This window comes from Talpa occidentalis, unplaced genomic scaffold, assembly GCF_014898055.3.
Source record: "Talpa occidentalis isolate TD23 unplaced genomic scaffold, MPIMG_talOcc4v2.1 talOcc4.3, whole genome shotgun sequence".
In the NCBI taxonomy this organism is placed as follows: Eukaryota; Metazoa; Chordata; class Mammalia; order Eulipotyphla; family Talpidae; genus Talpa; species Talpa occidentalis.
This window is the reverse complement of record NW_023603184.1, coordinates 43,310,851-43,332,694: the sequence shown is the minus strand read 5'-3', so window position 1 is coordinate 43,332,694 and position 21,844 is coordinate 43,310,851. Positions and strand designations below refer to the sequence as shown.

At 47.2% G+C, this 21,844-nt stretch overlaps 1 protein-coding gene and 1 non-coding gene across 2 annotated transcripts in view; one reads left to right on the top strand and one right to left on the bottom strand.

Annotated features, from left to right (window-relative positions):
• Positions 1 to 420: 420 nt before the first annotated feature.
• On the bottom strand, positions 421 to 527 carry LOC119256373 (U6 spliceosomal RNA). Its single transcript, XR_005127714.1, has one exon. It is a non-coding gene; the product is annotated as a U6 spliceosomal RNA (small nuclear RNA).
• Positions 528 to 2,906: 2,379 nt separating this feature from the next.
• Positions 2,907 to 21,844, top strand: part of TENM4 (teneurin transmembrane protein 4) — a 451,821-nt gene continuing 432,883 nt past the window's right edge. Inside the window, 1 exon segment of the mRNA XM_037523044.2 lies at positions 2,907 to 4,582. Coding sequence (XP_037378941.1) covers positions 4,450 to 4,582 — 133 coding nt within the window. The 5' untranslated portion in view covers positions 2,907 to 4,449.

The following is a 21,844-nucleotide window of genomic DNA, read 5'->3' as shown; positions in this document are numbered from 1 at the left end:
ATCCGGTATTTTTCTTTTTCTTTTTGGCTTATTTCGCTGAGCATGATCCCTTCCAGTGCCATCCATGTTGCTGCAAATTGCATGTGTTTATCTTTTTTGAATGCTGAGTAATATTCCATGGTATATATGTACCACATCTTCTTGATCCAGTCATCTATTTTTGGGCATTTGGGTTGTTTCCAAAGCTTAGCTATTGTAAACAGTGCTGCTATAAACATAGGAGTGCAGGTGCTCTTTGGAATTGATGTTTCTGTGTCCTTTGGGTAAATACCTAGGAGTGGAATTGCTGGATCATATGGAAGCTCTATGTTTAGTAGGTCCAGAAATCTCCACACAGCTCTCCATAGTGGTTGGACCAGTTTGCACTCCCACCAACAGTGCACAAGAGTTCCTTTTTCTCCACATCCTCGCCAACATTTGAAAAATATAGAACGCTTCACGAATTTGCGTGTCATCCTTGCACAGGGGCCATGCTAATCTTCTCTGTATCGTTCCAATTTTAGTATATGTGCTGCCGAAGCAAACACTAGAGTACTTTTCTGCCAGAAGTAGTTATGGTAATAGTTATCCTACAGTTACACCATGTTTTTCTGTTTATAAAACACCTCCATTTGCATGTTCTCATGCAAATACGAAGAGGCCAGAGAAGGTGAGGCACCTGTTCAGGATTACCACCCACTTCCGCCACAGCCCCTCCACCCATGCCCTTTCTGGAACGCAGCTGTTTCTGGAATTCTGTGATCCATTGATCAGGAGCCTCTCCACCTTGTTGGTGGGTCTTCAAGTCAAGTCGGTGTAGGGAGTATAAAGCATGACTCTGTCACCAGCCCTAGAGGAGTTGAGGTCAGGACGCATCCAGTTATTTCAGAATAACTCAAGCCTTCCTCTTGCATTTTTTAGATGTTGCAAGAAACACCAAACCCACAGCAGAACTTAAAATGGGCCTTTTCTTTTCTGCCCCCACCACTGCATTTATAGATAGCAGTTTCTCCTGTGTCTTTGAAAATATTTATTATTAAAAATTGCCATATGGAGTAAACAGTATTGATAACCAATGTGTATGGTTTAAAGAATAATAGCAAACTTTCATGTCTCTCCCGGTTAGTTTATAAAACAAAGCATGATACTGCCTTCTGACTCTGCGAGGCCCCCTCCCATGCCCTCATGCCTGAACTGCTCCCTTGCATTTATTCTCTTGCTTTATAGTCTGTCTCAATCCATTTGGATTGCTGTAGAAAAATACCATAGAGTAGATGTCTCATAAACAACAAAAATTTATTCCTCACAGTTCTTCTCGAGGCCGGAAGTCCAAAGGTGCTGGCCCTTGGTCCAGTATCTGGTGCAAGCTCTCTTCCAGGTTCATAGGCTCCATCTTCTCAGAAAAACCTTGTATGCTAGAAGGGGTGTCTTTCATAAAAGCACTACTCCCCTTCCTGAGGGTCCTACCCTCCTGTCCTAATCACCTCAAAACCATCACCACATAGGGGATTAGATTTCAACACAAGAATTTGGGGAGGACATTATCACTCAGCGCAGAACATATTCCTGAACCACCTCTCAACCCTCTCCCTGAAAATATTTCCCCAGCCACAGCCCACAGATCTCTTGCACCTCAGTCCTTGTTCCTTGCCCAACACGGGTCTGGCATGACCTTTTTATAGGGAGGGTGGGGTGGGGGAGAGGGGAGGAGGGGCATGGAATAGTAAAGTGGATGGTTTTCCAATTTAGGAAAGTGGGGTGTTCGGCACAGGGAGGAACACAGCTTGCCAACACCAGGTGGGCTTCCCTTCTCACTGGCTCCTGGAGTGGTGTTTTGGCTGGGTCTCCAGAACAGCCCTCATCACCATGTGAATTTCTCAACAGTCTTTCACCAATTGGGGATTCCTGAAACTGTCATTTGTTCTATTTACTAAGCATGTATTATGTTTCTAGTAGAGTCATAGGTACAGGTATGTGGTAGGAAATGAGACAAATTTCCTGACCTAGAGGTATTTACTGTCTAAGGCAAGTCTTCTCCCTGCTCGTCCACTAGCTCTGACTTTTCCTTCATCCTGCCACTAATCTTTCATCCTAATACTAATCTACTCACTTTTAAAGGTTAGAGTAGGAATATATATATATTATATTTGTATATATTATATATTACATATATAATTAGATTATATATAGATTATATACATATATATACATATATGTATATATATATGGAAGTGCTTGGAAAAGCTGAGGAAGATTCTACAGACTTGGGTCATACAAACCGCGATCCCCAAAATGAAGTTGCTAGGCACTGAGGGTCTGGAGCTTTGGGTACTCACTCCTGTAGTTACCTGCATGTGCCACTAGATGTCAGTGATGTGTAGGAGGGGCAGGGAGCTCAGGGTACTGGGCTTTTGACAAAATTTAAAAAAGAGCGGAATAAATTGCTTACTTACTATAAAAATGATGCTGTTCTAAGGAAGTTATGACTGTTATATCATTTGACGTTTACAGAAATGCTCTGATTTTAAATATCACTCACAAAAACTCTCATGCCCATTCAACAGCCAAGGAAACTGGTGTCTAGAAAGGCGAGGAATGTAGGTGGTGGTGTTCCCTGCTCCGTCTGAAAGCACCAAGCCAAGATTGCTAAAGAGGCTGTAACAGTCCTGGTATGAAAGAGTGTTCAACCAGACCACCCTTTACTGCTACTAAACTGCTAAGAACAACATCTCCTCGAATGTGGGGCAATAAATGACCACACAAATACAAGACCAAGCTCTGCAGTCATTACAACCCCTGTGGGATAGGGTGGGGGAAGGGGATCGCCATGGACTATGGTGGGGGACTGTGGGTGATTTGGTGGTGAGAATTCTATGGTGACTACACCCGAGGGGGGAAATCTTATACCGTCAAAATGCTAGCAAGGGTGTAAAATAATGGTACTTCTATGATAATAAAAATAAACAAACCAAATTTGACAGTAACAAATAAACACATAAAATTAAAGCCTATGCATATCCGTAGGGTAGCAGCACATGTGCTCATTAGGCAGCTACAAGGTGCAGGTTGACGAGAGCCAAGTAGCAGCAGCAGGGCTGTCTGTGTACTTGTCAGGTATGTGGGAAGCAACAGTCGCTATTACCAGTGTGGGTTCCACATGAGGATTACTAAAAGGTCTCCAATGACCCAGATCCAGCCTTAATGAGCATGCAGATGCACAAGATGTCAGCCAGATCCTTTCTATGTAATCCTGAGTTCTGCTGAAAAGTTAGAGAAAAGTGAGGAAGGTGCAAGGTTAAATCCAATTGGCGAAAATATGCATGTAAGTAGTTCCAGTAAAGTTCAGTGAAGACATAGCTTCCTCTTGGTTTCAACCCCAAGGAAGCAAGTGCCTATGGGATGGGTAATGACTGGTCCAGGTCACACACAGAGGGTAACTTCTCTTACTTAAGTGTCCACAGACTTTAAATTCATGGTACTGGATAGGGCAGAAAATGAGTGTGACCTGTGGACAGAGAAGGCTTGCAAAGGAGAGAAGGGCTGGTGCAAAAAAAAAAAAAAAAAAAAAAAAAAAAAGTTATATCCCAGTGAGAGAAATCCCAGCAGCACTCCCTCAAAGGCTTCCCCCTCCAGGAAGGAAAGCCAGGTGGTGCCAGAAACAAAACAGAGAAGCCCAGCCTGGGAATGACTTAGGAATGAGGATACCCAGTCAGGAGGGTACCCAGTCAGGCTCAGAGGTCCTGATGGCAAGATTAGAAGATCCCTGTGTATCTCGGGTAACTGTGGCTACAGGCTGAGTTACCAGAAAGAAGATCTCAGCTCAGCAGGAAAAATGCTTGCTTGGTAGTAAATAAACAGTTTGTAAAGTCACTTCTATCCAGCTACAACACCATCTTCTTTTCACGCTGAAATGATCCACAGATGGTGAAGACGTTCACGACGTTGTTGATGGCTATGAGGTAGGCCTGTTGGCCATATTTTGTAGGTGGAGGGTGGGAGTCCCCAAGAGGGCCCTCTACTTGCCCAGCCTGGTCCTGCTGGAACTGGGGGAGATGGGGTGAATGTAGGTCTGCAATGTAGGTCCTGGGTCTGCGAGGTAGGTTTCTTTTCCCCTTTTTCTTATGGGAGTGAGTGAACACGTTACTGTAAGGATGGAAGCAAGTTCTGGAGGATTCCTCCAGCTTGCTTTTAGGCTGAGTGTGTGCACCCAGGGCTGGGCTTGGGAGTAGATGACAGCTGGAGCCCCTGCCTCCTACCTGGAGGTTCTCTGACTATGCTGAGAGGAAGACAGCACACAGCCAGGTGCCTTGCTTGAAGCAAATTCCTGGAGAGTGATGAACAGAGTGGGGGAGGAGGCTGCCAGGAGCCAGGGGCTGGGAGTAGGGTCTCATCTCGGGGGCAGGAGGAGAGAGGCTTGGAGAGATAAGCAGAGCAGGAATGATGTGAGCAAACAGTGTTTGTGAAAGAAAGATGATTCTCACCAAGCGCTGTGCCGGGGCGGGGGACACCCAGGAGACCTGCGTGGAGGCTTTTGAAGGCGCAGACACAAGGGTCTGGGCAGTCGAGACCCGCACGGCAGGCAATCCCGGGGACAGACAACTCTGTGAGTTAAGAATAATCCATGTACCTTTACAGACATGCTTCATTCCGTGCAGGATTTACCAGTTGGGGGATCAAAGCTCCCCTTTCTCCCTTTGGGATCCATTGCTACTGGATTAGTAGCTCGGACCAGTGTCTTTGTTTCACTAAATATTTGTCTTGTTCTGTTTTATTTGCTTGTGATTTGTTCGGTTTGTTAAGTCAGAATTCAGGATTTTATGAAGGTTTCTTACCTGTTTCAGATTTTGGTCTTAAAGAAATAGAAACATGTGAATGTAAACCCGTCAAGGAGTTTGGGCTGAGAAATACCATCTACTCTGCCTGAGGCTGCCAAAGGCTGTTGAGACAGATTCGATGTTCACTATTCCCTAGCGTCTTGGCAGTGCCACCCTGTGTGTTGCTGTTTCTATTCTGAGCTTCCAGGGCAAAATAGTGTTCACTCTTTCTCTTCACTTTTGGAGAAAGTTCAGAAGGAGCAGGAAATTCCTTTGGCATATTTTGAAGAGGACAGAAATGCAACCTGGCTTTTGTGTGGTGAAAATGTGGGAAATTTCAGTATCCAAATGTCTATGCTGGAGGAAGTAAGCTGAACATTCAGGCTGGGTTCCCGGGCCCCCGGCCTAGAGCGGGGGACACCTGGCAAGGCTGGGTTGCCCTGGAAAGTTAGTGGGTAATTCGTGTTAGAAAGCATAGGCGCAATTTTGGGCTCCTGCTGAGCCTCCAGGGTCATGGACTCCAGCGGTAAAAAAATAACTTCTCCTTATCAGCTTTACATGTCAACGAAAAGAAAACATCCCTGTGGCAAAGAAACAAGTCCTAAGAGCTGACTCCTTCAGCACAAGGGGAGAGGTTGGCACAGGGGAGGAAATGAAATCCTAGAAGCCAGAGTCTTCAGATATCTGTGCCACTGGCTGACCGCCTGTTCTCCAGAAGCCAGCTTGCCTCTGTTTCCTCATCTGCAAAATGGGTACACAGAGCACCACTCACAAGGGTTGTGGTGAGGGCTGTAGGAGAAGACTATAATCACTCCTTTTTGCTTAGCACATACTACACAAATGTTAGTTATTGCTATTGTTAGATTTGTCAGTGCAATTTTATTGAATCATGCACAGGCACAAATTAAAAGTGTGTATGTGCACATGTGCGTGGGCATTCATCCACACCAGAATCGGCCTTCCAAGAAAAGGGTTTTAAATGTGTGAGAAAGGAACAAATTGTTTCCTAAGAGGGTGGGATACCCTGGGAAATTTTCTACAAGTTGCAGAGACTATGCCTTCTCCTTTCCAGAATATTCCAAAGAACAGAAGAAAAGTCAGCCAGTGGCCCAGCTGTTGATTTTCTTGGGCTGAGGGTCCATATGTTTGGCTGAGTTAGTTCTGGCATCCTGGTCCTGGGGGTGGTGCAGTGCATGTCCCAGGGAATCGCTGCCCTGGGCGCCTTCCAGACAGCTGCTTTGCTGCCCTGAAGCCACAGCACAGGGGAGGTCCAAAGCACACCAGGGGAAGGGGAAAAATTGGCACTTTCCTGCTTTGGGTAGGCCTTGTAGGCCAGGGAGCTGCAAACTGCAGGAGGTGGAGGGGAACTCTCCAGGGGCCTCAGCATTGAACTGAGTGTCTGCGCTGATGAGCTCCATCTGGAAATCTCCCCCAGAACAATGGCATCAGCAGTTTTATCCTATACTTTGGCAATACATCATCCTGAATCATCCCCTTGTTGAGTCAACAGCCATTTCTTCATTGACCAGGGGCTCAGGGTCAGCCACATGCTGTGCACCAGGGGAAACAGGGCAGTGGTGACAGAGAACATTCATCAACTCCTTAACATGAGCCAGCACGATGCTGGGTTCTCTCCGGGGATCCCCATCATGGTGGGACCCTGAGTGAGAAGGCATTTTCCACACCTTGCAGAATAGGCAACTGATAACCAGAGAGAAGTTACTTGTGGAAAGTCACAGCTGGTAAGAAGTGCTGGCGTCCAGGCCCAGGCTCTGATTCTAGAATCCACACTTGTAACCTGGACTGCCTGCATCATTGCCCTGATGTGAGGGAGTCACCCTAAATCGGAGAAACTGAGAGGCCAATCACAAGGCATAGACCCTCACTGCCTTAACCCAGGCTGGCCCGTGGCTCCAGGCTAGATGCTGCAATATGTTATGGAGGTGTGGCGTGGGGAGTGGGGAAGAGGAGGTTAGAAGCAACTCAGCAACTTGAGCCCTAGCTCTTCTGTTTATTAGCTGTGGGGTATTAATCCCTCCCAATTTCTGCAAATCTAATAAAAATACATTTTGCCAGATTAAGGAAAGAAATTGTAATAATGGGTGTCCTGGTATCTCTTGGGTGTGTGTTTTTGAGTGGTGAGTATGATAATTGCTGATAACAGGGAAGTTATGGCTTCTTGGGCAGTAGGGAGACCTAGTCAGTGTAGGGGCTCAAACTGGAAGAGGCCTCAAGATGCAAGAGGTCCATGGCCCCCCTGGCAGGCTGCAGGCCTGGATGTCTTCCTGTCAAGGGAACCCATCTTTGTTTATAACTTCCCAGGACTGGATAAGACGGTGCCCTCTCAGCACCCATTCAAACTTCTGAAGGCATTTGGAAGATTGCAAGCGAATGTATACTTCCTATCAAACGCATAAGTTATAAGTTTTGTTTCTGTTGGTCAAGAAAGACTTGCTGAGGAAGGGATGCTGCATAAGGAGGCAGAGTATAAGATGCAGAGGTTCAAGCTTCAGACCTGGGTTCGAATCCTGCTTACTGCCTAGCCCCATCTCTTGACTCTGAGTTTCTGTTTCTGCCTAGGGAAAGGCCACCCCTTGAAGGACCAGGTATGGGGCAGCTTCCTGGACCCCATTCCCAAGAGTGGCCTGGCCCTGCTTCTTCACCCTCTCTCCCATCCCCTATCAGGCAAGCCTGAAAATGCCCAGGCTGACCCAAGAGCTTGGAGAGGGACACGCCTCCTGCCAGGCAGGGCTGCCTGCAAGTCATCTTGCAGGAGAGAGGAATCGATCTGGCCCCATGCTGGCTCTGGTCTCATATCCTTTGACCCATCCCTGGACTAAAGCACAGCTTGGAGCTGGTGCAGGCGCTGATCTGGGACAGCCTGGAGCCACTAGCAGCCTTGTAAATCAGGCCCTGGCCTTTGAAGCTTCTGCATGCTCTCCTGGAAGAGACTGAGTGACTTGATCTTCTTACAGCAGGGGCTCCTCCTCCCAGGTCTGGAGTCTCCAGGGATGGCTGGAGCCTGATTTATGGAGGCCTCTGATAGCAACAGCCTAATCTGGAAGGGGAGGCCCAGGAAAGAATGAGTATGCCCTATGACCTGGCCTCCCAGGCTCGGGAGACAATCCTGAAGGGAGGGCTACCTCCCTTGGGTTCTGCATGGACAACGCTCCCCACCCCTCTGGAATCTGGCCCCCCTTGCTGGAAAGAGTCATTTCTTCCTTTCAGAGCCCCTTCAGAAAAGGGTGAGGGGAGGAGATCCGTCCAAAGCTGGCATCCTTGGAGGAGAGAGGATGGCGCATGACTCTATGTTTGGAGTCAGAGCTGGGCCTATATGACAGCACCGCCATTTCTAAGGTTTGTGAGCTTGACCACTATTTCACATTCCTGAGTTTTGGTTTTTTGTTTTGTTTTGTTTTGTTTTGTTTTGTTTTTGTCACATGAGATTAATAAATGGAACTGGCATCATTTGTAGGAGGGAAAACACAAGCCAACAGATACAAAGCATAGTGATCAGCTCATCTTAGGCATCTAGAGTGTTCTTGTGCCTTCTTCCTCTCTCCTCAGTCCAGACACTCCAGCTACCTGGCCCTAGACCCCATGCTCGTTCGAGTCATTGTGCAGACCTGCGCACAGAAATATCTATAAATTATTCCCTGACTATCCCAAGCTTCTGGATCTATGCTATCTATAGAACTCTCTACCCAAATGGAAATGTCTTTACACTGCTCAATAGAGTATACATTATCCACATGTGGCTCTTTTATTTTCTGAAATGTGTAATTGAGAGACTGAATAATTGTTCGTTATAAATATGTGTAACTAGCTACCTGTGGCTACTGGCCACCATATAGGACAGCAATGGCCTAGACCTTGAAGAAGATCTGACTTGTCATTTACTCCAGTTTGTAGCACTGCAAGTTGAGTCACATTATCTCTTTGCCCTTCCTCACTTATAAAATAAGACCTTGTGATAGAACTAAATGGGGCAAGATATGGCCTTGTTCAGTGAACACACAAGTTCAATATGATTATTTCATGTTGATTGAGCTATGAAGGGTCAGAGAGGAGGCCTGACCCAGTCGTTGGGACAGAAGTGCAGATGAGATTTGCTCCTGTGAAACAGAGACAAGTGGGTGCAGGTCTAGTCCTCTCCGTTTTTTCTGACCTCTAAGCTACTCCTACTCTGGCCTGGGCCTCCTTCTTTGCTCCCAATATGTTCCACGTAAGACCATAATGCTTCATAACTGGGTCACATGGTTACTATTAGCTGCAAGGGAGGCCAGGAAAGGAAGTGTCTGGTGAGAGGAAGCAAACCTGCCTTGATTCTTTTTAGCCAGTCTTGATTTATTATCTGGAGTTGCATGTACTGCCTCCCCTGAAAACACTGGGTGTGGTTAGCGTGGGAGAATGGGCAGAGAATGACTCTTAGGTTGGCCACTCACTGCCTGCCTTGAGAAGCAATGAACAGCTGGTTTATAGCACTTTATAATTTACTATGCACTTTTGACTTATCCTTCTGTTTGAGCCTCTTGGATTTGTGAGACCGCCTAGGGCTTGCAACCCCCAATTTTACACGTGAGGAAAATGAGACTCTGAGACGTAATAGGACTCATTTGGCCAATAAGTCAGAGAGACCCCAGTTATCCAGACTCTCGGGCTGCCTCCTGCAAGTTGCTAAATAACCTTAGCTGAGAGCAGAGATTAGAGGTCCTATATCTGTTCATCCCAAATATCTAACTCAACAGCCTAGCACATAGAAGATCCAACACTAAATGTTGGATGGATGTATTAATTAATATATTAATTAATCTGTCCTTTTGCCTTCACAAGGACTTTAATTATTAACTTTAGGTGGGAATAATAGAGTTGGCCACCTACTTACTCTTCGCTCAAAATCAGGACACATCATCCCTTTCCAGGCCTGGCTGGCTGTGGCTTGTCATTTGCTAGTTTTGTGCTAGCCACGTGATACCAGGTGAGAAGACAGGCCAAGCAAAGAAGGCCTCCTCCAGCCAGGAAATGTGAGCGGAGTTGCATTCACACCTCTGACTCAGCTTCTGAGAACTCAGTCCAGAAGTCAGGGGTTCTTGCTCAGGGGACGGTGAGAAAGTGCTGGGAAAGGAGGCTAGATGAGTAGGGGTAACCAGTGACCCTATGCTCAAAAGCAAGGCACCCTGGCTCCAAATACCTCAAAAATGCTTCAGTCACTTAATTCCCATTCATTGCCACATATCTGCATGTAGAACAAGCATAGCCCTCATTTCTCTGAAAGCCATCTGCCTTGCCAGGCCGGGTGCACCTCCAGGCCGACTCTGAGTCCTGTGTGCCTCCCATGCAGGGATTGGGGCAGATGGGGGTAGAGAAGGAAAAAGCCTGCTGCTTGCTCCAGGGATCATCATCTTTTTGACTAGATCAAAATCCACCTGAATGACAGAGACAAATTCCTGAGCACTGAGCTCTCTAGCAGGTCCTCAGACCCTGGACTGTCTGGGAGGAGAGGGCTGACAGGACAACGGAGTTGGCAGAGGGGATCTGAGGAAGCTCCTGGAGGATTTGAGTCTCACTTCCAAGGAAAGACAGGATTATAGGGGCCTCCCTGGTGGCACAAGGGGCTAAGATGCAGCACTATGAAGCTATCCATAGCCACTGCAGCACGAGTTCAATCTCCGGCCAGGGAGGTGGCCCACATGGCATAGCAGACCTCTCCTGTCATGCCCGCTGCTCCCCTTAGCAGTGTATTTCAGTAGATTTGCCTGTTCTGCTCCCCACTCTGTCTCTGGTGAATCCTCTCACCCCCTCCCTCCGCATCTCTGGCCTGCACCCCAGCTCTTGTACGCTGTAAGGGACGGAACGGGCACAGTGCAGGTTTTCTGATCCCATGCAGACCGGGTAAAGGAGGAGCCAGAGTCCTCAGTAGTTTTGCAGGTTTTTTATTTGGGGTTCACCAGGCATATGGCAGGCAGGGGTGCTGGCTGGGGGGCTGGGAGGCTGGCAGGCCTCCCAGCCCCCAGCAAGTCTTCACTCTATCTGGGCTCTCTAGCGTTCATTCTGCTGCTTCTCAGCTTCTCTTTCGGCTTCTGCTTCGGCTTCTACTGCTGCTGCTTCTTCTGCTGCTGCTGCTGCTGCTGCTGCCGCTGCTGCCGCTGCTGCCGCTGCTGCTGCCGCTGCCGCTGCCGCTGCCTGCTGCTGCTGCTGCTGCTGGCGTCCCCCCGTGACGCCGCCCTTAAAAAGCACAGTCTTAGCTCAGCTGAATCCCATCTACCTATGCCCACACCCTATTCCAGGTGCCCGCCATCAGGCATGCATTCAGGACAAGGATCCATCATCTATCCTGATGGTGGAAGGGCAGAAAAGCCTGATATTTTCTTTACCCTACATACGCATAAATAAATAAATCTTTAAAAAAAATACAGGTATAGAGTAAGGAAAATGTCAGGCTTTTCTGCCCTTCTGCCATCAAGATAGATGATGGATCCTTGTCCTGAATGCATGCCTGATGGCAGGCACCTGGAATAGGGTGTGGGCATAGGTAGATGGGATTCAGCTGAGCTAAGACTGTGCTTTTAAGGGCGGCGTCATGGGGACGCCAGCAGCAGCAGCAGCAGCAGCACCAGTAGCAGCAGTAGAAGCAGAAGCCGAAGCCAAAAGAGAAGCAGAGAAGCAGCAGAACGAACGCTAGAGAGCCCAGATAGAGTGAAGACTTGCTGGGGGCTGGGAGGCCTGCCAGCCTCCCAGCCCCCCAGCCAGCACCCCTGCCTGCCATATGCCTGGTGAACCCCAAATAAAAAACCTGCAAAACTACTGAGGACTCTGACTCCTCCTTTACCCGGTCTGCATGGGATCAGAAAACCTGCACTGTGGCCAGTCCGGCCCTTACAACAGGATTATAGGTGCAGTTGGTGGGGGGTGGGTAGAATTCTAAGTAGAGGCTCCATATAAGCAGAGCTTGGAAGTGGGAGAGGATAGGTGGGCCAGTGAATGTGGCATGGGATATAGTAAGTTGGAGAAAAGAGGATGGCGATGAGACAGGGCAAACTGTGAAGAGCCACACTGAAACCCTACAGTCCCATGCTTCTCAGATCCCACACCCTTCAAGTCACCTGGGGATCTAACTGCAGATTGTGATTGAGTAGGTCTGAGGTGGAGTCCAAGCGCCTCATTTCTAATAGCCCCCAGGTGGTGTTGATAGTTGCCAGTCTTCAGCTCAAAGCCACACTTGGAGTAGCAAGGCTTTAGGCAATAGAAAGTCGTTGACTGTTTTGAGCAGCAACGAGATTGCATTGCATTGGAGTTTTAGAACAATCACCCTGGAAGCTGTGAAGAAGCTTCAGCAGGAAAGAAAAAAGCAGACAGGGTGAGAGATTTATTTTCTCGAGGTCTCCAACACCTAGGATGGTATCTGGCTTGTAACAGATAATCAATACATATATGTAAAGGCATAAATTAGCCATTTATGATAGACTTTTTAAATTAGGAAAACAGGGGAAATGAATGAGGAAATTGATTCCAAGCTGATAAACCAATATTATATAAAACACTCATGTAGGCCAGTCCAAATGGAGACGATGTCTTAAGGCAGTGGTTGCCTAAGTTGTTTTGGCCAAGGATCTGATTGCTTAAATGAAATCCTATTGGAGGCCCCAATATATGAATCAGATAAAAAATAATTAAGTGCCCTGGCTGATGCAGGGGTGGGGAGGCTGGAACCTGACACCCTCCTCCTCCCCCTTTCTCCCCTCTCCAAAGACCAGCAGGTTCCCCAGGCATCCTCCCTCTGGATTCTCCAAGGCATCAGGGAGAAGCCAGCCAACTCCTCCCCTGCCCCAGGTGGGGTGAGGGGCTCTTCTACAGGATCTCAGATAGGACATGAAACAGATCATCTAGGAATCCATATGGCCAGCACAGAAACCTGGGCCATACAAGGCACTCAGAGAAGGATAGTGGGCAGAGGTGGACAGGTGAGCCAGTGAGTCCCAAAGAAAGGGCTTCAGTTGCCAGCACTGCAGACACATTAATGTGTCCCCCAAAGCATCAAAGAGAATGTGGAGAATGTGGGATTGAGTGCAGTTTAGAGTCAAACAATTGTGCGTTCGAATCTCAGCTGGGGTACTTCTTGACTGCAATCTTAAATAAGCCCTCCACTTCTCATCAGTAAAACATGAACAAGTCCTCCCTTTGGAGAGTTGTGATTGAGAATGCGTGAGTTATGAGAGGCGAGCAGTGCTTTCTTACCCAGACTGCCCCTTCCCAGGCTGCAGGTACCAACTCACAGCCTCCCTTTCATCAGCACCAGCATCTGCACGTTGCATTTGAGCAGGAAGCATCAGTCACGCTGACAAATCTCTGGGCCCCCAGGTGGTGTTCCTAACCAGTTAGAGGTTTGGCATTTATTCTCAATTGCTGTTGTTATATTTTTCAAATAGCCAAGTATTTAAATATCATCAGCCTGACAGCACCTGCAGGTTTGTAGCCCCTGTCCCATGCAGGCAGGTGTTCAGTATGTGGCTGCAGCCTCGTGGAAGGGACATTGGGCATCAGAATACTGGTTTTAGATCCCAGCTCTGCTCCCTGCCAGCTGGGTGACCTTGATCAGTGCTGTCACCTCTTGGAGCCTCTGTTTCCTCAACAGGAATAATAAATATTTGGATAGTGTTTCCTGGATTCAAAGCCACATCTACCTGCTTCTGTATCACTCAGCATCTGAATGTAATTCATCTTCCTCGTCCCCATGACTGCTCAAAAAAATTTGAAACTCTCCTTATGGCATGAGGTTCTGGATGCCAACTCCCTTAAAAGCTGTGTGATTTAGGACACATCCTTGCCTGCTCTGTGTCTCATTTTATATAAAATGGCAACAATTTGGCAAATAAATGTCACCAGTTGCAGTAAATGAGAGACACAGCTGTCATTTATTTGTGTATTATTGTCCTTGGCCTTGGATCAAAGATTAGGTCTCAAATTCAGCTCTCCTGGGCCAGAATCCACACTCTAGCCTGCCTGCCACACCCCCCTGCTAAAATGACAATAAATAACCCACTTCTTAGAGCAGTGGAGGTTTAGTGAGCCAGCGTGATCGGCCATGCTTTGTAAACTAAACTGTCAAGTGCCAGGTCCAGGGAAGGTCCCAGCAATATGCTTTCTTGGGCAGCACCAGAGCCTCTCCCTCTGCTCAGGTGAATCTAGTCACTGGTTCTGGCCTGTGGATATTTTCTACATCATTCTGAAAACCGCTCGGCAGGCCCTTCCCATTTCTTCTTAGCCTAAGAAGAAGCCCTTAACTCTGACTTAAAGACCCTGCTCTTGGGCCTCCCTGGTGGCGCAGGCAGTTGAGTGCAGCGCTGTGAAGCTGTCCACAGCCCCTGCAGTGCAGGTTCGATCCTCGCCGGCCTCGGAGCAACCCAGCAGACCTCTCCTGTCTCGCCTGCTGCTCCCCTCAGCAGTGTATTTCGTCAATCTGCCTGTTCTGCTCCCTACTCTGTCTCTGGTGAATCCTCTCTCACCCTTTCGCACATCTGGACTGTGCCCGGTTCATGTATAAATAAATCTTTAAAAAATAAAGACCCTGCTCTTGTGCTCACAGGGGAGAAAGAAAGGGAAAGGTAGCAGGCTCTCTCCCTGCTGACCAGGCTAAAAGGGACTAACGCAGGAAGGTCTGGGCAGTTTGCAGCCCTGTGGCCTATTTGTGGGGCCAGATGTCCCAGGCTTGGCTCTGCTTTGTGGTCGTCAGGAATTGAGCCTGTTAAACCCTCTCCTGAAAGAGAGTTCAGCTTTCCTGGAGTGGCCAGGCATGCCCATGACCCGAGGCCTTCGCTGTAGCACCTCTCCTCTCAGCACTGACCAGGGGTTCAGGTCTGGAAAGTCTCCTGGAAGAGGTAGGATGTCAGGGATATGAACAACACCCTGTGAGGCCTAGATGACTTGTCCATAGTCATGTGTGTCGATGCAGGGCTGAGATTTAAGCTGGAACAAACTCACTCAAAACCGATGCCTTTTTCGTCTTTCTGGGATAAGAACCAAACCCTTGTTACCTTGGATCCCAGGACAATTCTAGGTACACAGTAGCTTCCTAGTATTTAATAATATTTGTTCAGTGACTAAAGGAATAAGTAAATAATGTTAATAGGAACATTATCACCTTAATGCAACAGAATGAACAGGGTGGAAGAATCCAGAACAGCATCTGGGCCAGAATGAAATACCATATAATAATAACAATAATAATAATAACTATAATAATATTAATGATAGTCCAGTGCCAAGCCTGCTCTGTGTACTTTGCGTATTCACTTATTCAGTCCTCCCCAAAACCCATTTCAGTAGGTACAACTTTAGATATGAGGCATGGAGGTGTTAAGTACCACACCTAGGGCACACAGCTTGGGGGTGACAGGGCTGGAATTCAAACTCCAGCTGTTTGACTGCAGAGTCGATGCTCTTAGCTACTGTGCACTACTTTCTCTCTACCAGGGGATGTCCTCATCTGTAAGATGGAAATGTGCTGTCTCTCTCATAGCTTGTATCTCTGTGACGTGGGATGAGGGGACCCTGCAACAGAATGTTGTGCTGGAGCAGTCTGTGTTGATGCTGGCCGTTAGAAGCCTGGCTGGGCTCTGGAGGGAGCAAACAGCCCCATTCCACTTCCTCTCCTGGCTGGCAGCCTCCAAGACTGGTGCAGTTAACATTTGAGGTGAACAACCCAAAGATGCAGAATTAATTAATGCAGTGACAAGCAGAGATTCTTAATGAAAACAAATTTAGGGCTATAATCAAGAGAAGAAAGCCAGGAAAAGGGCCTGGAAGCCAGACTGCAGCGACCCAGGTATACCTTCAGCCAATGGAGGGGCCACACGCCAGGGATTCCCTGTGGAGGGAATAGGCTGGGAGTCCTCCAGGAAAGCAGAGGCAACTGCAGCCACGGGAGGCTCTGCCCATCCCATGTGAGCCCACTGTGGCCTGGGCAGCTGGAAGTCCTGCAGGAGCCATGTCCTCTGTCCTGGTGGCTGCTGGGAAAACCAACAGAACCACCTCAGCTGGAGTCTGGGGTTTCCAGGGCAGAGGACTCAGGGCAATCTGAGTATGTCACCACTGTCTATGAGCAGAGGGATAACCAGGTGAAGGGAAGAGGACAGCAGGAACAGGGGAACACAGGCCTGGCACTAATATTGCCTGGTCCCTTGCTGAGGAACACACAGCCTGGCCCAAGGCCAAGAGCAGAAATGTTCAGTGTTCCTGTTTCCTGGGTGGCTTTGTGTTTGATTGGAGTGCCCCGTGGGGCTTTGGAGCAGGATGGTACAAGTTCACACAGGACTTGTGCTAACAGGCCCCTGTGATCCCAGGTACTGGGCTTTGCACTGCAGCCTGTCTCTGCTCCTGCTGGGAGCTTGGTTGGATCAGAATCCTCTTAGCAAGGGGATTGGCATTCCTTCAACATGTGGAATTCATCCAGCACCATTCCCTCCTAACTGTGGGGTAGTTACTCATTTCCTTGTCTGTCTCACCCTCAGGATGCACAGAGAATTTAAGGCCGACCTTTGTACTTCGAGGCAAAAGAACTCAGGCTGCATCTAAATCCTGCTTTTTTAGCTCTGTGACTTTGAAATGAGGCACCACACCTCTCTTAACATGACTTCTCTATCTAATATAGGGTGATAACACAGCTACTTTGGCCTGGGGGCACGGGGCTTGCCCCCTTACTCAGTTATGGTCATTATTTATTAGGTGTCCACTATTTGCAAGACTCAAAGCTTGGGATTCACTGCTGAACAAGACAGCCACGATCCCCATCTCCATAGATCTTGGAGCATGTAATTAAACACCTATTAAAATATAATCTGAATATAATTTTGATAAGTTCCCAAAAAAGGGGTACAGGATGGTGGATTAAATTATACCAAAATGTAAAAGAAATTTATAGACTTGGAAGTACTGTTTAAATATTAGAGACTACCTCTGTCGTCCTCATAACATTTACTCATATTGTTGCTTTAGTGTATAAGCCTCAGTTTCTTGTGTATAATGCAGAAGTTTTTTTTTTTTATTTATTTATTTTATACAAGAACCGGGATACAGGCCAGATGCATGGGGGGTGAGAGGATTCACCAGGGACAGAGCAGGGAACAGAACAGGCAGACTGATGAAATACACTGCTGAGGAGAGCAGTGGGCGAGACAGGTGAGGTCTGCTTGCCTTGTGGGTTGCTCTGAGGCCGGCGGGGATCAAACCGGCGCTGCAGAGGCTACGGACAACTTCACAGCATGGTGCTCAACCACCTGCGCCACCAGGGGAGGCCCTATATTACAGAAGTTATAATAATACCTGTATCAGTTAGCCTTGCTATGTAACATACACCTCCAAACATAGTGGCTGAAATGGACCATTTATTGGTTCCTCTATTGGAGGGTCGGTAGTCTGGGCTGTCCAGAGCTGGGTGATTCAGTCAGTAGCCCCTGAATTGGCTCCTGTGGCTGAGAGGTAAGAGGGGCTTGGGACTCAGCCCTATGTCTGTAGCAATGAACAGGGCAGCCTGGGCCTCTTTGCATGATGAAAGGTTCCTAAAAGTGGCAGAGAAGATAATCCCAAGCCCTCAAAGATTTTTCTTGCCTCTGACTTGCTTTTTTACTAGTGTCTCCTTGTTGACCCATTGGCTCATGCAAGTCACATGGCCAACCCCCATCAGCACATGGGACCACATAAGGAAGTGATGTCTACAGGGAGCCATGATTCCTACTGCAATAAACCACCATCCCTAACTTCCAACAGACTACTGAGTGTTTTATAATAGACAGGTAATGCCACACTGCTGCTGTTTGTATTAGTATGAGTTACTGCACATAGTAAATGCTCAGTTGGCAGATGGATATAAATCTGAGTAACTTGCTACCTTATTCAGGAGGAAAGAGATATTACATAGAAAATGCCTGGCAACCCCGTTAGCTAAAATATCATATAAAATGTAACATCATGGCTAGAATTCCTAAGATACTGAGACTGTATACCAGACACCAGACCCTTCAGTTTTCTTGGTGTTTTAAAGGGTGGCATTAACCAAAAGGAAGTTTTTCAAATAAGGATGATGAAGATGGAGACAAGGCAGGTGGGAACTGAATCAGAGAAAGACATGGAAATATTTATGCTGAGTGACACATCACTCCTCTTTATTGAGTTCCTATTTGTCTCAACAATGACATTAAGTATTCCTATGGATTGCTGCATTGAAGCCTCAAGACAACCCTATAGGTTGGTAGATGCTATCCCCATTTTGCAGATGAAAAAACTAAGAGTCATAGCATTTATTTGTCCAAAGTTGCAGTGGAAATACAGAATAGGCGCAAGGTTCAAACTCAGGTCTGTCTGACTCTATGTTTTGATTGAAAAGCCTATTTTTAATTGAAGATCTTTGTAGTCGACTGTTGTTGTGAAAAATAATACAGAGATATCCCTGGTAATTTTTCCCATTTTCCCTCATAAGTGATACGTGGCAACATTAGAAAAAAGAACAGATGTCACAACCAGGACTGGGACATTGATAGTCTACTCATTTTATTTCTCTGGTATTGCCTGTACTTGCGTATGCTACTGCTGTACTGTTGGATCTCCTGTACCTTAGTGTAGCCAATCAAGAGAATAAACATCCCCAATACCACAAATTCCTCTCACTCTTTGCTTTTTTATAGCCACGCCCACCTCTTCCCTCCTGTTCCTGCCCCATCCCTGAACCCTAGCAACTACTAATCTGTTCTTCATTTCTAAAATCTTATAATTCGAAAAATTATTATATAAACAAAAGCATAGTGCAGATAAACTTTTGCTATTGACCTTTGTTCGCTCAGCATGATTCCATGGAGAGTCACTGGTATCACTAGTTCATTCCTCTTTATTACTGAGAAGTAGTCCATGGGGTTTCACCATTTGCTGAACTATTCAGCTGTTGAATCTGGACTATTACCTTTTTGTTTTTGTTTTTAAATATTTATTTATTTATACAAGCACTGGGTACAGTCAGAAGCACTGGAGGGTGAGAGAATTCACCAGAGCCAGAGCGGGGAGCAGAGCAGGCAGAAGAACCGAAGTACACTGCTGAGGGGAGCAGCGGGCGGCAGGAGAGGTCTGCGCGCCATGCGGGACCCTTGCCGGTGGCCGGGGATCGAACCAGCGCTGCAGAGGCTGCAGACAGCTTTGCAGCCCAGTGCTCAACTGCTGCGCCAGCAGGGGAGGCCCCTATTACTGGTTTTTAACTATTATGAGTCAATTTTCTTTTTTAAAAAAAAAAAAGGTTAATTTTTGCATATAAGAACTGGGGTGCAAGCCAGAGGTGCAGGTAAGGGGATTCACCAGAGACAGGATTCATCAGGAAGTAGAGCAGGTGGTTTGATTGAAATACACTGCTGAGGGGAGCAGCGGGAGAGACAGGAGAGGTCTGCTGCATCATGTGAGTATCTCCCCGGCTGGTAATCTAACTCAGTCTATAGTGGTAATAGTGCTGAGACGTAACCCCTAGGCCACCATGGAGGCCCTATGAATAAAGTTTCTATTAACATTGTTATATATGTTTTTTTTTTTTTTTTTTTTTTTTTTTTTTTTTCCTGGGACCCTCGCCGGTGGCCGGGGATCGAACTGGCACTGCAGAGGCTGCAGGCAGCCTCGCAACCCAGCGCTCAACCGCTGCGCCACCAGGGGAGGCCCTATATATGTTTTTGTGTGTTTTTATTTCTGAGGGGTAAAAAACCCAGAGAGCAACCACTACATTATATAATAATTGTATGTTTGATTTCATAAGAAACCCTGTTTTCCATAGGAGCTATACTGTTTTACATTCCTACACAAAATATAAGGGTAATCCAGTTTCTTTGCATCCTTGTCAGCATTTGGAATTGTCATTACTTTCTATTTTAGCCATTCTAACAGGTAGTGGTGCTGTCTTACTGTAGTTTTAACATGCATTTTCCTGATGACCAGTGATGTGGACAGCTTTCCACGTACTCATTTCCTAGCTGTATATCCTTTTTTTAAAGATGTATTTATTTATGCATACAAGAGCTGGGGTACAGGCCAGAGATGTGGGGGGTGAGAGGATTCACCAGAGACAGAGTGGGGAACAGAACAGGCAGACTGACTGAAATACACTGCTGAGGGGAGCAGCGGGCAAGACAGGAGAGGTCTGCTGCACCCTGTGGGTCGCTCCCTGGCCAGCCAGGGATAACTCGTGCCGAGAGTCTGCAGATTGCTTCATAGTGCGGTGCTTAACACCTTGCGCCACCAGGGAGGCCCTGTATATCCTTTTCAGTGAAATATCTACCCCCATCTTTTGACCATTTTCTAATTTGGTTGCTGCTTGGGGATTTTTTGCTGTTGAGTTTGGGAGTTCTTCACATACTCTAGATGTTAGATCTTTGCGGGATATGTGGTTTGCAAATATTTCCCCCAATCTGTAGCTTGTCTTCTTATCCTCTTCACAGAGTCTTCGTGGTGAGCCAGCTTGAATTTTGGTGAGATCCAACTAACCAGTTTTTTCTTTACGGTTGTGCTTTTGCCATAAAGCTCGTGTTTTTAACCATGATGCCCTACAGCCTCCTAGAGCCTGGGGAAGGGAACTCTTGTTTTGCAAGGGGGACTAAATGTGTTATGAGGAGAGGTAGGCCAGAAGGAATGTTCTAGAAGGAAGCAAATTTCAGCTCATGAGCAGAGTGAAGTAAGGCCAGATTGAGGAGATGAAATGTGTTAGGAGTAAGTGCCTCATCATCAGAGTTGAAACAAAGAATGGCCATGTGCATTCACAGAAAGAACACCATGTGTCGGGAGGAGCTGGGTGACTCTATCCTTTCTGTCTTCTTGTAGCTCTAAGAATTAGGAGATTGGTATTTGAATTACCACTGCCTAAATTGGGATGTCTAACAACTACATCCTCCCAGAGATTATTCAGTTTGAGAAACTCAGAAATTTCTAAACTTAGACTTCTAGAAAAGCCATCAAACTGTCTCCATTTTGGGCGCCGATTGTGCCTTCAGTAGGAGGTGGCCAGCAAAGCCTCAGCGTCTGCAGTTGTCCTCTCTTGAGGTGCAAGGCAGAGCCCAAAGACTTGAGAGTGCCACAGCCTCTCTGCTCCCCACCTTGGGGGTCAGCATCTGGCTGCCTGCCCCACTACCACTCCCACAGCCTCCTCTTCATTCAGACTACCAAGGAGAATCCCTTTCTTTTCACCACTTATGAGACTTAATTACCAATGGCAAAGTCCTTTGAGGCTTTGGATGAAAGGATAGGAGCAGTGCAAGGCTTGATTAGGCGTGTAGAACTCTGGGCACAATTAGCTCCATGAGAGACTGGCCCTGCCTTTATCTGTCTCCAGTTCTGTGTGACTTACAGCAGCTAATTATTGAAATAAAAATGGTCTGACCACCCAGCTTCTGGAAAGAGGGCCCTAATATCTATTAAGACTGCCTTTAATTATTGGAAATGGAGGCCGCTTCAGGCAGTTAGGGTTTTCCCATCATTATGGGCCTTTTTCCCTACCTCTTTGAGCCTCAAGTACACAGAGACATAAGTGAAATTCTGCCAACACTACTTCTCTCCCCCTTGCTTCCTGCCTGGACACCCCTTTCTGGGCCGCCTTTGTTAACTAGCCTTATCTACACAAGGACCCCTCTTGTCATCTCCCCAAGGAGCCTTGCCATCATTGCATCTCACAGAAATCCTAAATAGAGTACTTGAAATTTGTGGGTAGTGTGTGTGTGTGTGTGTGTGTGTGTGTGTGTGTGTAGAACATAAAGACAGTCTTCAGGCATAGATTATGTGTGTCCCCCCACCTCACCCCATGTTGCAAGAAAGAAAATTGAGGCTGTGACAAGACACAGGACACACGGATGAAGCTGACAGCTTTTGGTTTGCACTTGCTGGCTATGGCTGACAGCAAGTCACAGCACCCAAGCCTCAGTGCCCCCTCTCTGTAAACACAGAGGCCTGACTTCCTGGTGGCACAAGGTTGCGTTAAGATGCAACCTATGAAGCTGTCCGCAGCCTCTGCAGCCCAAGTTCAGGGAGCAACCCACATGGCA